The sequence below is a fragment of the Equus caballus genome, chromosome 21 (genome assembly GCF_041296265.1).
Source record: "Equus caballus isolate H_3958 breed thoroughbred chromosome 21, TB-T2T, whole genome shotgun sequence".
Classification (NCBI taxonomy): domain Eukaryota; kingdom Metazoa; phylum Chordata; class Mammalia; order Perissodactyla; family Equidae; genus Equus; species Equus caballus.
This window is the reverse complement of record NC_091704.1, coordinates 23,050,584-23,065,995: the sequence shown is the minus strand read 5'-3', so window position 1 is coordinate 23,065,995 and position 15,412 is coordinate 23,050,584. Positions and strand designations below refer to the sequence as shown.

Genomic DNA, 15,412 nt, shown 5'->3' with positions numbered 1-15,412 from the left:
TTATGGTATGTATACTATAAGAGGATATATACTATAGACATAGTATATATATAGTATAGCCTGTATATAAAGTATACATACTTCATATACAGTATAGCCATTTAAAAAAATTCTGTCACTACTATTCAGTTTCCAAGATGAGGTAAGTATTTTTTCTAACTTATTAGGAGACCTTTTAATGTTATCAGCAACTTAGCTATAGAACTTCCTTACTTTATTTTGCCCATCCTTGACTTTTTTAAACTGATTTTTAAGGTTTCTTTGTGGCACAACTTTTTTTAAATTTTCTGCTTCCTTCGCATTCCTAAAAAGTGAATCAAGTGGCTGATTCTTGCTGAAGGGGACCATATTTAAGGAGATGAATGTTAAACACTAAAATAAGCTGAATTTGTTCTGAAGCTTGTAAGTTTGACTTACCTGTGACATGAGGTGACTAAATTCATCTGTATCAGCCTTTCCACTTATTTAAAAATTCTCACCACAAATAAAAGTTTTAAGGGGCCGGCCCGGTGGCGCAGCAGTTAAGTTCACATGTTCCACTTCGGCGGCCTGGGGTTCACCCATTCGGATCCCGGGTGCAGACATGGCACTGCTTACCAGCCATGCTGTGGCAGGTGTCTCATGTATAAAGTAGAGGAAGATGGGCACGGATATTAGCTCATGGCCAGTCTTCCTCAGCAAAAAGAGGGGGATTGGCAGCAGATGTTAGCTCAGGGCTAATCTTCCTCAAAAATAAAGAAAGAAAGAAAAGAAAAGAAAAGAAAATGTCATTTCTACATCTTTAAAAAAAAAAGTTTTCAGTCACCTGTAGCTGAACATCTAAGTAAAGAATTTGTCCTTGCTTTTTTGCATTTAATTATTAAAACATTAAACAGTTCTACGGATACTCATCAGAATTTTTTGAGGATTTTATGAAATTCTGCCATAGGGAAATTATCAAGAAAGAACTATTATTGACTCCCTAAATATGATGGATGCATCCTGCATCCAGATATATCCAGATGCATGGCAAATACTGTCTATAACTGTGAGTCTTGGGGCCCAGATTGACCTGCTACCTTCTTGTTTTCCTCTTCTCAAGTTTCATTACTTCCTTCATTTATTTGACTATTTATTGAGCTTCTAACATGTGCCAAACATTGTTCTAAGTCTCAGGGAAATATGACTTGTCCTCAAGGGGTTTAATGTCTAGTGAGGATTAAAGAAGAGAAAGCAAGAAATTACCACAAAGTGATGAGCACTAAGAGGTGCTGTGGAAGCTCAAAGGAGGTACATCCAAACCAGATTTCAGGTGTGGAATCAAAAAAGGCTCCAGGACAGAAATGCCAGCCAAGTTGAGACGTAAAAAAATGAGCAGGAATTAAGCAAGGAAAATTAATTGGGGAGTGTAGAGATGGAGTGTTTTTAGTATACCCGAAAGAAGGAACAGCATGAGCAAAGGCTAGCGGTCAAGAGAGCAGGATGAGTTCAAAGAATAGTAGTTATAAGGCAAATGAAAGCACGTCAAGGTGGATGCGGGAAGGAGTTGTGAGAGATGAGCCTGGAAACGAAAGCATCAGTTGCCTCATACAGGGACTCCTAAGTCATGTTAAGGTGTTTAGTCTTTATCCCAGGGCAATGTAAAGCCAACTACTATGGAATAAAAAGAAGAGAGGTATTCAAAGATGTAATTCAATAGAAAAACATAAAAGTAATTTTTAAAAATCCGTTATAAGAAATCACTTTATATATACCAACTATTACTATCCTCTCTTCACTAGTGGTTACTAAGCATATGTGCCTAAAATATTACTTCTGTATTTAACACTTTCTTTTTCATTAATGCACTCAGTTTTTAGTATTTATAGCTGTCAGTTTTGAAAGCAGAACTGGATATACTTTTAATGATTCCATATAAAGTTGTTTTTAAAACTGATTATTCAAGTTGCATCAAAATAATGATACTAGGTAACCATAAAAAGACTACTTGTTTCTTAGCTCACACATTTTTTTAACTGGAAAATCACTTGAACAAAATGGCTGACTGTTAATACATTGCACATTAATAACGTTCTTCAAACTAGGTAACAAAGAGGCAAGCCACAAACTAAGGCTTGAGTAGAAAGATTACTAGCATTCTTGATTACATCTGGCTCATCTTGGTTTGCCAGCCAAAGATGAGAAAAGATAAGGGTTTTTTTAAGTCACAAATTTTCATTAATACATATACATGTAAGATATTGTAAAATGTTAATACTTGTTTTTTGAAGCAAAACTGTGTTTTGTGAACCCAGATGTTAACTAATCTTCACATGAAATTATTGCAGGATCAAATCCATAGATTTGTTTTCTAATTTAGTAAAAATTATTTTTGTCTGCTTTAGTAACTATCCTAACTGACCTATTTGTAGATGTATTTATTTTTTATGATGCCATCAAATTGAAGTTGTTTGTTGTCATTTTAGCTGGGGAACAAAAGTGGCAGATAATTGGAAAATCAACCAATATTGAAAGATTTTACCTTGTAAGGCAGGGGAATAATGTAAAATGGTATAGCTGAATTTGGGGAAAATCTTAATTATCTTAAAAGTGAGATAGGCAATTTTATAGTCAAATGAGTACAAATGAAAGCAACTACAACAGTACAGTATATAATATAGATGTTTATAAAATTGGTTAATAAATTGACATCAACCACTTTCTAATCTAGGAAATAGTTGTGGAGCTGGTGGAGTTTATTGGTTTGGTTTTAAATTAAATGGAGGAAAACCAGTCCCAGGTCCTGACCTCCTTTTCAGGGATATGAGCATAGACATTCAGAGGAACCCACAGATCCTTTTTACTATTTATTGAAGAATATTCTGTATTCTTCAGAGGAGGAAGCTGCTCCGGATGGTGCTGTTGCAGAATACAGACGAGAAAAGCAAAAGTATGAGGCTTTGAGGAAGCAGCAGCCAAAGAAGGGAACTTCCCGGGAGGACCAGGTAACTTTGAAAACCAAAATCCATAAGTAATGCATTGCCTTTTATTGTTTTCAAGTGTTGCAAATGGAGCCTAATTTGATTATACATCATGGGCAGCACTGCCTCTTAAAAATGAAAACAGGTATATTTACATAGGGTGGAGTGACAAGGACTTGGCCACTTATGCAAAATGGTTTAGGCAAAAAGCCTAAAACTTTCATGTTTCAACCTTGTACTCCCATATCGACCATAGGAACCTTGTAAAGCCACATATTATCAGATACTCAGGTAGAACTTTTGTCTAAGTAAATACTATGGAATGGAGAAGTGGTGATTATAAATGATGGGGAGGGCTTGTCCAGTCCAGCATTTCACATGCTGACTAGCCAGCTCAGCTTAAAATTGTACACTGCCTGTAAATAAGGTGTTTGATCCACTAGTGGACTTCTACTGTAAATAATATTATAAAACTCTGCTTATTGCAAGTAATTCCCGAATCTTAAAGAAGTAATATGAGATTGTCAGAAATCAAGAATAAAAAGAGATAAGAAGCTAGCTCAGCAATTTTGGTGTCAGCCGTACATGTCATGCAGCACTTGGCACTCGATAAACCAAATCTCTTCAGCAGGCCCTCATGTTGAAAAGCTAGGGAGCAGACCAAAATCATTTATTTTGTTGCTGCCATATATATATATATATATATATATATGAAAACATCCTTTTTAGGCATATAAATAAGTCAGGCAAAATAAAAGTAAATTAAAAAGCCCAAGCCCGTTCGGATAAATTAATCTAATCAGGAGCTATATTATAAATGACACCTAATTACTGGTAAGGAAGGATCATGCATCAGTACTTAGCGTGAAAATAATCACAGGGAAAGTTCAACAAGAAGTCAAGTATAGGAAATTGTAATTACAGAGAACTAACATGTGCAATTTTCAAAAGAAATAGCACATCAAATGAAATTAAGAAAAAGTACATTATTAACTTGTTTTCAGGGAGTCACAAAGTCCTCTGAATAGCAACTGTAGTGAACGTGCTACCAAAGATGCTAGGGTCCACTCTTACTATTGCATTCCTCTTTTTTTCCCCTCCTAGCAAATAATTATTAAGAACCTACCGTGTTCTAATCACTGTATTTGGTGGCAAGCAGGGTGGACACATCCCTGTCCTCTCTGAGCTATCAGGGAAAAGAGGAGTTAAATAAGTAATACCAATAAAAGGGGGTGAGCACTATGACAGGTTAGGTACAGGAAACTATGTAAATGTATGGCAGTGGGACCTAACTTGGCCTAAGAATCTGGGAAGTCCTCCCAGAGAAAACGACTTGTCAGCTGAGCTCTGAAGGTTGAATAGGAGATATGTGGCTAGAGAAAAGCGACAGTACATGAGAAGTCTTTGACCTCTTTGCAAAGAACTAAAAGATGTTAAGTATGACTGGAACGTAAACTAAGAGAATGAGAGCAATGAGGCTAGAGAGGTAAGCAGGAGCCAGTTTATGCAACGTATTTTTTGAGCCATATTAAGGAGTTTAGATTTACCCTAAGGGCAGTGGGAGCCGTTGAGGGGAGGAGGTGATCTGATCTCCTTTGCAGTTTGAGAAGATCCCTCCAACCTGGGTACAGTATGGAGAATAGACTGGACCCAGGGCAGGACTGGAGGCACAGAGGCCATTTGAGAGACTCTTAAGTGTAGATATGCATACACCAAGTCTGCCAAGGCAGGGCCCCTTCGAAACAGCTTCTCCATGCTGAGAAGGCTCACACTGTGCTGAAGAGCCATGCTGTAAGTGGTTAGCCATTCATTCCTGCAAGTAAGAGCCAGGAAACTGCTTCCCCTATAGATGCCAAACAGAAATGCCTCCACGCAGATCCTGTCTTCTTCAGCCTATGTTGTCACCACCCCCTTATTTTTGTGATGTTTGCTTTTCTGCCTAGTGTCCTCTCTTACCTTTAGCAAGCAGCTAGAGAAAGTCCAGTCTTGAAAATAGAAGAAGCTACGAAAGGCCAGGAGGATGTTTTTTTGTTTATCACAGTCCCCCTTCTTTGAGCAAATGCCAGCAGCATATTAATTGGCTCTAAAAACAGACTGCTTTGCCACTTTTAACTCAAGGAAAAAGAACAAGGTCTAGCATAATTTTCGAGGAAGTTTTAAAATTTCATTCCACTAAGAAGTCACCTTTGTTTTTATTTTTCTTTATGCCTTCAGAAAAGACATTTCCAAGTGTACAAACATCCACCATTAAAAATCAGTAGGGTTTACTTTTAAGCAATAGATGCATAGATAAAGAGATGTGCATATGGAGATATACATATATGTAATATATATATATACATAATACAGATACAGATATATAAGCACATGCACACACACAAAGACACATAAAAAGCCTTGACGGATATGTACCAAGTTATCCACAATGGTTATTCTGAGTGTTGGAATAATAGATATTTTTGTTTTGCCTCTCTTTATTTTCTAATATTTCTCCAATAACCTTTTTTCTTATTATAAAGCAAATACACTAGAAGTATGTAAACAAAAGGATTTTGTTAATGAATAAGGTTTAAAAACAAGGGAAACTTTATCTAACATTGTTTGAAGAGCTTAGTCCCACAATTACTACTCTAGAAACAGATAAAATCTGTAAACCTTAACACACTGGGCAGCCCTCATAATGCCTATGAGGATATTCTGTCGGAATTTATAGTTTTGCCCAAAACCCATCTCATTCAGCAGCTATGGTAATTTATGTATTTTCAGCTGTTGTTCATGTGAGCATTAAATTTGCAGAAACAGAAGGCACTTTTCTCTGTCATTTTTTAGCAATAGCTGCCTTTGTTCCTTGCAAGTATTTTGGCAGCACCTGTCTTTGTTGAGCAGAGGTTCTAGACCACCAAAACCTAGTTAATTTTCTCATGAACTGTGGTCTTATTGGTATTTCCTAGATAAATTCTGGAGCCTAGCAATTTATTGTGATGCCTTACTATACCTGGTATTCACGTATTGAAATATCGTCTTTTTCCTTATGAAATGTGAATATTTTAGTACTGAATTCATTGTATCAGTGTCTTAATTAGACATCTGATTTTTTAGACAGGTAGTGCTTTATCCCATTTCACAATTACATACGTTTTTAAACTGTAGAATAAAAATTTTTTTTCTAACTTCTGTTCTCTGCTCTAATTCTGGAGTAGACCATTAAGGTATAGCCAGGAGACAATGTGATTATAAAATTGTAGGCAGTTGTTGTTTCTTCCTACCCACAAAGGGCATGGGAGCCAAACAAGAATCAAAGGAATGGTCCCCCTTTTTCGGCTGAGGAAGATTCACCCTAAGCTAACATCCGTGCCAATCTTCCTCTATTTTTTAGTATGTGGGCTATGAGCACAGCATGGCTGCTAACAGAGCAGTGTAGGTCCATGCCTGAGAACCAAACCCAGGCTACCAAGGTGGAGTGCGCTGAATTTAACCACTAGGCCGCCAGGACGGGCCCTCCCTTTTTTAAAAAATACATACTCAACATGATATTTATATCCTACTTCTTTCGCTTAACAATAGAATGTAATGCTTCATGTATATAATTTTTAATAACAGTATAGAACATATTCATTGCTTTTTACCAAATTTGTCTAGTTTCTTATTGACAGACATTTAACATATTCCTATTTTTCCACTTGTATGAATATTGCTGCAAAGCACATCTTTTGTATATGCCATTTTCTGTGTTTCAAATTATTTTTCTACATGTATTCCCAATATTGAGATTACAGAATCAAAGGGAGTGATCACCTTAAAGTTTCTGATACATATAAATATCTTTCTAAAGATCTCATTCCAGTTTACGTGTCTTCCAACAGTTGATGTGTTTATTCGTTTCGCCTTCCCCAACATTGATATTTTTACATTTTTGGACATTTGTTCAATGAAAAATACTATTCATTGTTGGTGTTTTTTTTTTATTTTTACATATCTTAGTGAGGTACCTCTCTATCTTGTGGACGTTAAAATATTAGCTATTTGGGTCAGCCCCGTGGCTAAGCGGTTAAGTTCACACGCTCCACTTCGGCGATCCAAGATTTCGCTGGTTCAGATCCTGGGCGCGGACATGGCACCGCTCATCAGGCCATGCTGAGGCAGCGTCCCACACAGCACAACCAGAAGGACATGCAACTAGAATATACAACTATGTGCTGGGGAGCTTTGGGGAGAAGAAGAAGGGAAAAAAAGGGAGATTGACAACAGATGTTAGCTGAGGTGCCAATCTTTAAAAGAAAAAAAAAATTTAAAAAAAACTTAGCTACTAATGATTTTAAAATTTAAGCATTTTCTATATAAGCAAATTTATGTTCCCCAAATCAGAAAATGGTCACATATCTCTGAGGGAAAACGTCAGTGCACATGCAAACAGGGCGACCTCAAGGTTTGTGAGTCCCAATCACTGTTGTAGCTTGCAGGCAGTTTTGCTACTTTCCTTCAAAATTAAAAATTTATCTAAGTGTTTTACATCCTGTTTGGATCTTTTCTTTTCTACCAAATTTGTGTCTCTTCTAAAATTAAATTTAGCCTTATCAGCAACGTTAGCAATCTAATTGTTATTTCAGACCCTTGCGCTGCTGAACCAGTTTAAGTCTAAACTCACTCAAGCCATTGCTGAAACTCCGGAACATGACGTGTCTGAAACAGAAGCAGAAGATGACGAAGGATGGTAAGGCTTTGATTTCTTTATATTAACTGTGAACACGTAGGCTCAGGGCAGACGCCATGAGGACAGTTCCACGACGTCATCCCTGTTTTTCACTTTACCTTCAATCATACCCTCATCATCTCAGGGCCTCATCACCCTTTCACTTCATTCACGTCAGGAAGTATTTATTGAGTGCGTGGTGTGCTCCCGGTATTTTGCTAGCCTGTGGAAAATATACAAGAAATGTATGACACTACCCCAGCCCTAAATAACTTGCTAATATTGTGGAAAAGATAAGACTAACATTAAACAGCTAGAAAACAGCCTAAAAAGATTCTAAATCATTAATTTTTTACACTTTCCCACAAATGTTTTAGAACTCAGAAATCTATTTCATAATCCTTCTAAGGTCCTCTTCAAATTTATGACCTACAGGATCCTAGCAATACATACATAGTTAACTTATTTTTATCTTTGGATATTTTTCAGCTTTTTAAGACGCTGATAAGAAATAAAAGAATTAATGACTTGTGTGTGTCCTGTGCTTAGCACTTATCCAGTACTGGCAAAAAAAAAAAAAAAAGAGTAAGAACTGTGCTTTCCCTTATCACAGTCCTCTCTCCTCCAGCTGACTTCAGATGTAGTCTATAGGCCTCCCCACACCTAACTGCCTCCATCTCCCTCAGCACCCTGGCTCAGGCATATGGCTGCAGGCAAGCCAGTGGGTCACCCCCCCAACATGACTCACCCTCTGGAGCCTCTGAATTGTCACACGTGCCATCCCCCTAACCCAGAATCACGACCTCATTCCTCTCTGCCAAACAGCATCTCTCCCCTATTTCAAAGCTCTGTTCAACACTCCCAGCCTCCAGGAAACCAGTCAGAAAGATTTGTTGAGCACTCCCAAATCTAGAGGGTGGAGGAAAGAGGGCTGGGGCACACATGAAAAAATACATAAAAACACTTATTAAGAAAACATTTAAGCAAGTAAGACTCTGCAACTACGTATAAATTTAACCAAAAGGGCTGAGGGGATGATGACTTGAATGGAATGAATCCTACCTACCCTAGGACCCTGAAAGTACCGTATATTTCTCAATGTATAGTTTCTGCGTGATCTGGATTATGATGCCAATTTTTTGTAAAATCTTACGTCTCTTTTAATAGCTTTTTATTACTTATCTATATTTGTTTATACTTAAATTCAGAGTTGCTTAAAGGCAGAAGCTGGTTTCCCCATAGTTTTGTGCCAAAGGTGAAGGCTCAGTGAGTGTTGATTGACTCACAGAGATAAATGCACATTTATCTCTGCATAATGCATAGAAGAACTTTCTGTTTTTTATATGACTGGACAGGTTTAGTTTTATTTTGGATTCCTTGAATGTCTCAAAATATCTTTCAAATGTTTTGGGTTCAGCCACCACACAAAAAAATGTTTTGCCAAGTCCTCTTCCCCTTATTTTTGAATCCATATGCATTTTTTAAGGAAATATGATCCATGTGTTTCTGATTCGTTTACACTTAACTCATCAAGATGGTGTTTTGTAAGAGCAGTTTGATGCCCAATAAGTTTTTTTGACCTTTTTATAAGCCATTTAAGTCCTTTTTTATTGAACAGGAAAGTCACCAACAAATTTAGACCCAAAAGTTTCATTTGAAACTCATAACCTACAGGATTCAAATTTACTTTCAACTTGGCAAGGCCATGTAACTTCCCAAGGTTCTTCCTAGCCCCTTGGTTCAATATTCTCTCATTTTGAATTCTTCATTAGCTTCAGATATCAATTAGTGTTTTTAAAAGTGTCATTCTTGTTTCTGATGTGATTTCACAATGCAGTCAATATTCTACCATCCTCGTTAGAAAGTTAAACAAATGGAAAAACTTCACCAGATGGGGAAAAAAAGCACTGGTCAATGATGTTGGCCAGTTCTCCATCTGGGGAACAAAAATAAGTGGTAAAGGAAGGGGAAATAAGTTAAAGGAACCATTTCCAAGTCTTCAAGAGGTACATTTCTGCTTTCAATTGCAGTCTACTAAACAGAAAGTCAGAAATGTACACTATGTACCTACACATTTTTTTGTATTTGTTTTATCTAACATCTAATAAAATATCTTTAGTGTTCAAGGCACCATAAGGAATCATATGGAATGCATGGGCCCTTACATAGTGCCTTTTATTGCAATATAGACTATTGAAATTTTGTAACCTGATGAGCAACAGCATCATGTCTGTTCATAAATAAACCAGTTCAACTTTATCAAGTGTCTGGTGATTTAGATCATCTCTCATAAAATATATTCCTCTCAGAAAAGAAGTCTTGTATTCAAAATGATTTATAGCAAATATTATGAGTGCATGGCATGTGCATGTGTGTTATGCATAAATTACATGGTTCCCAGACTATTTTGTAGGTCACGCTTGCCGCTTTTCTAAGAAGTAAAAATCAGCCAGTGCTGTACTACACTGTCAGGGTCTGTTATCTGAGGTAAAATGATTGCTTCTGAGACATTTTTATGTGTCCGCATGAGTGAGCACACATTGAGGGATCATTTTCATTTTCTGTCAAGATAGAAACCATTACCAATTTGTTATGTTTTCTTTAACTTGGCAAACTGTTCTTTTCACATTTTTGGCTGAGTTGCTGCACTGGCATGGTATACAACAGATATTTGGGTACCATTCAGCAGTATTCTACTTTTTATGCAAAAAAAAAGGGGGGGGGGTGGGAAAGAAAGAAAAGAAATAAGATTCTATTATAAACACTGTATATGGTGTTTGATAATTGTTCCCTGATTTCACTGTCCAACAAGGCATTTAAAGAAGTATTAGTAGACCTAAGCTGAAAGCATAATAGAAATTTTTCACTCAAAATTATTAAAATTCTTCCTTTGTTGGGATATATACTGCCAATATTTGGTGGCAGTGATGGGCACCATATTCTAGTGTCACAGCTGAAGTAGCCTCTCTGCCACTACATTCTTTGTCCCACAACATCACACTCTGAGAGCTATAGAATCCTTCTTCAAGCATGGATTTTATAAAACTGATTAGACACATGGCAGGAGTCATCAACCAAAAGATTCATATGACCATGTGGATGAGTCCATATGCCATTTTGGGTTTGGTTAGATAAAGCTTGGTTAGCTCCCAAAAAAGTTTTGAAAGTTCTACGTCTGATAACGCAGGGGAGAGACTTACAAAAAAAGAAAGCCACTTGCTCCTTACACAAAAAAATCGGCATTCCAAGGAGAGGAAAGAAATTAAAACTATGAGAGTAGACTACGATCTTGTGAACATTAACTATTCACCACTATGTTCCATTGAAAATTCTTTCCAGATTGTTATATCTAAGATTAAGTTGAAACTTCACAACAAATATACATGATAAAATAATAATCAATATAAATGTCTATCTGCCTTCCTCCCTCCTCTTCCTCTTTCTGTCCCCTCCACCACTTTCCCACAGTACATACAGTATTTGGTTTACAAGAATAGGAAAACACTGACAATTACATGGTTGCCTCAAGTAAGTATTTTAATAATCACTTTTATTATATAAGGAAAAGATGTTCACTTTAGAAAACCAGAGTACAAACCCTTCAAAAGAAGTAAACAAATAAAATAAAAGAAGTAAACAAAAATCACCTGTGATCCCAAACTCAACAATAAATGCTATTAATTTATACATGTATAATACCCTTCCAGATATTTTTATGCATATAAATATTTTAAGCAGAAGTGAGATCATATAATACTCAGTTTTATAACTTGTTTTTCCCTTAGCAATATGTAGTGAATATCTTTGCTTGCCATACATAATTTTATGATATAATTTTTATATTTTGTATTACGGCCACATAGTATTCCGTTATATGATGAACCACAGTCTACTGATCAGCCCCATGTTGTTGGATATCTAGGCTCATTCCAGTTTTTATTATTATACACAACACTCTAATGAACATCCTTGTATCTGTCATTGCCAATTTTCTCAGGATAAATTTCTAAAACTGGAATTGCTTTGTCAGTAGGTATGCATGTTAGGCTTCTGCTAAATATTTTCAAATGGCCTTCTCAAAATGTCATTCCAATTTATACTCCCAAGTAAATATTTTTATGACTTCCTTAAAGGGCTGTTAGAATCTCAAGAATTAATTAACGTACTTTGCAATGCTTAGTGAAAGAGAATAACATTTTAGAAGAAGTGCTTTGCCCTTGTAAACTTTTAAAAAATAGAAACACAGTCTGGTTTGCTTTTGTTTTTAATAAAAACTGGTACAGATTTCAACGTAACTCCTTTTCTCAGGATACTCAGCTCTAAATAGTCTTGTTCTTGGTTCTGAAAAACTCTCCTTCTAAGATAATCCTTGGGTTAGAACTCTTGGATCTAGATTTTTTTTGTATTATTACTGCATTTTGGCTTGCATTAAAAATCAGTTTTGTCCATAGTCAAGACAGTTTGTTTCTGCTAGAGACTGGAGTTCTGAGAACCAAGATTTAGCCTGAAGATGTTCTCAAGCGTTCCTCTGGAGACAGCATAGCTTAGAAGCAACAAGTACCAGTTATCTGAATATCTAAAACAGTAAAATTTAATAATGCAAATGTGAAAAAAAGATTACAGACTGTTAGACCCATTCAGACCTCATTACAGGATACCGGTAAAGATCATAGCTTCATCTCATTGCTTATATTAGCAAAGCTTTAAACACCTCTAATGTGTAATGCATAGTGTAATTTGTATATAGTTCAGTCATTAAAGGAGTGAAGGATGCCATGACAACAAATGAATGTTTTAATTATAGTCCCCACTTCATTCAAGCAGGACATTGCCAGGCGTGGGTAACAAGTTGATGTAGACAAACACAAATACAGCTGTAAGGATGGAGGCTGTGAGAATAATAAAAGCCCAGGCCAGCTGAGTGGGAGGTCTTTACCCTTTAGTGTTAGCTAGGGCAGCATGCCTTAAACTATTGGTCTCTGGACTCCTTTATACTCTAAAATTTTTTGAGGATCCCAAATAGCTTTTGTTTATGTGAAATGTATCTATTGATGGTTACCTTATTAGAAATTAAATGTTTTAAATCACTTAATGATAGTGAACCTATTACATGTTAACATAAACAACAGTTTTATGAAGATGTATTTTCAAAGCAGAAAGTTTAGTGAGAAGAGTGGCATTGATTTAGTTTTCTCTGCATATCTCTAATGTCTGGCATAACAGGAACAGCTGGATTCTTATATCTGCTTCTGCATTCACTCTGTTTTGATACCACACATCATGTATTCTCTGAAAAATTCCAGTGTACACTCATGAGAGGAAGAGAATTAAAAAGACAGATAATATCTTAGTATTCATACAAAAGTAGTTTTGCCATTGCAGACACAGGGATCCCCAGGTCACACTTTGAGAACTGCTGGGCTGTAGCATCTGTAGTTAGTCATTGTGTGTGTCCCGATGGTCCTTATTTATCAGAGCTTATAATCCAATCTCTAGTTCCTGGGAAGCTTATTCCAGGTCCCGGTTTCTCATCCTTCTTCTCAAGTGATACCAAAGTAGTGCTTTCTGAATTAAATGTGTACCTCCCCATTGTTCTAGACCTGCTACAACACAGTTCTTACCACTCCCACAGCAACCCCTTACTAGCCCTTCCCTATTTTGAAATGGTCTGTGGCATGCCATTTGATTTTGCTATTCTTGTTTACTTTGTTTTTCCAGCTCAATTATATTGAGATATTAACATATAACATTGTGTGCATTTAAACTGTACAGTATGATGATTTGATACACATATATATTGTGAAATGTTTACCACAATAAGGTTGGTTAACTCACCTTCACCTCACGTAATTACCATTTTGTTGTTGTTGTTATGGTGAGAACATTAAAGCCCTACTCTCATAGCAACTTTGGAGTATACAATACAATGTTGTTACCTATAGTCACCATGCTGTACCCCCTGGAACTTATTCATTCTATAACTGAAAGTTCATACCCTTTGACCAACATCTCCCCATGTCCCCACCCCTCAGCCCCTGCCATCCACCATTTTACTCTCTGTTTCTATGAGTTTGATGTTTTTAGATTCCATGTACAAGTGAGACCGTATAGTATTTATCTTTCTCTGTCTGACTTAAGTCACTTAGCATAATGCCCTCAAGGTCCATTCATATCATAAATGTCAGGATTTCCCTTTTTTAGGGCTGAATAATATTTCATTGTATATATCTATATCTCACATTTTCTTTGTCCATTTATCCATCAGTGGACACTTACGTTATTTCAATGTCTTGGCTATTGTGAATAATGCTACAATAAGCGTGGGGGTGCAGCTATCTCTTCCAGATAGTGAATTCGTTTCCTTCAGATACATACCTAGAAGTGGGATTGCTGGATCATATGGTGGTTCTATTTTTAGTTTCTTGAGAAACTATTTCCATAGTGGCTGCACCAATTTACATTCCCACCAGTAGTGCACAAGGATTCCCTTTTCTCCACATCCGCACCAGCATCTGTTATCGCTTCTCTTTTTGATAATAGCCATTCTAACAGGTGTAAGGTGATATCTCACTGTGGGTTTGATTTGCATTCCCAAGGATAAGTGATGTTGAGCACCTTTTCATGTACTTGACCATTTGTATTTATTTGGTGAAATGTCTGTTCAGATTCTCTGCCCATTTTTTAATCAGATTGTTTTTTTGCTTTTCAATTGTGTGAATTCCTTATATATTTTGGATACTAACCCCTTATCAGATATATGGTTTGAAAATATATTCTCCCATTCTGTAGGTTGCCTTTTCATTTTATTGATTGTTTCTTTTGCTGCTCAGAAGCTTTTTAGTTTTAGATGTAGTCCTACTTGCTGATTTTTGCTTTTACTGTTTGTGCTTTTGCTGTCATATCCAAAAAACCATTGCCAAGGCCAGTGTCAAGGAGCTTTTTCCCTGTCTTTTCTTTTGGGAGTTTTACAGTTTCAGGTCTTATGTTTAAGTCCTTAATCATTTTGAGTTAATTTTTGTGAGTAGTGTAAGATAGGGGTCTAATTTCATTCTTTTGCATGTGAATATCCAGTATTTATTGAAGAGACTATCCTTTGTCCATTGAGTATTCTTGGTTCTCTTTTCAAATATTAGATGACCATAAATGTGTGGGTTTATTTCTGGGCTCCCAATTCTGTTCCATTGGTCTATGTGTCTGTTTTTCTGCCAGTACTGTACTGTAGCTTTGTTATATAATTTGAAATCAGGAAATGTGATACCTCCAGCTTTGTTCTTCTTTTTCAAGATTGCTTTGGCTTTTCAGGGTCTTTTGTGGTTCTACACAAATTTTAGGATTTTTGTTCTATTTCTGGAAAAACTTCTGTTGGAATTTTGATAGGGACTGTATTGAAACTATAGGCAGCCTTTGGTGGTATGGACACTTTAACAATATTAACTCTTTCAATCCATGAACATGGGATATTTTTCCATTTATTTGTGTCTTCTTCAATGTCTTTCATCAATGTCTTATAGTTTTGGGTGTATAGATCTTTCACTTACTTGGTTAAATTGATTCCTAAGTATTTTGTTTTTGATGCTATTGTAAATGGGATTATTTTCTTTATTTCTTGTTCAGATAGTTCATTGTTAGTACATAGAAAAAAAACCCTGATTTTTGTATATTGATTCTATATCATGAAACTTTACTGAATTTGTTTATTAGTTCTAACAGTTTTTTGGTGGAGTCTTTAGAATTTTCTATATAAAAGCACCTGTCATCAGCAAACAGAAACAATTTTACTACT

At 36.2% G+C, this 15,412-nt stretch overlaps 1 protein-coding gene across 2 annotated transcripts in view; it reads left to right on the top strand.

Annotated features, from left to right (window-relative positions):
* CWC27 (CWC27 spliceosome associated cyclophilin) overlaps positions 1-15,412 on the top strand; it is a 221,818-nt gene that overhangs the window by 173,043 nt on the left and 33,363 nt on the right. For both annotated transcript variants that reach the window (XM_001493082.6, XM_070246207.1), the window contains exons 12-13: positions 2,854-2,963; positions 7,547-7,650. In XM_001493082.6, coding sequence (XP_001493132.1) covers positions 2,854-2,963; positions 7,547-7,650 — 214 coding nt within the window. The remainder of the gene's footprint in view (positions 1-2,853; positions 2,964-7,546; positions 7,651-15,412) is intronic.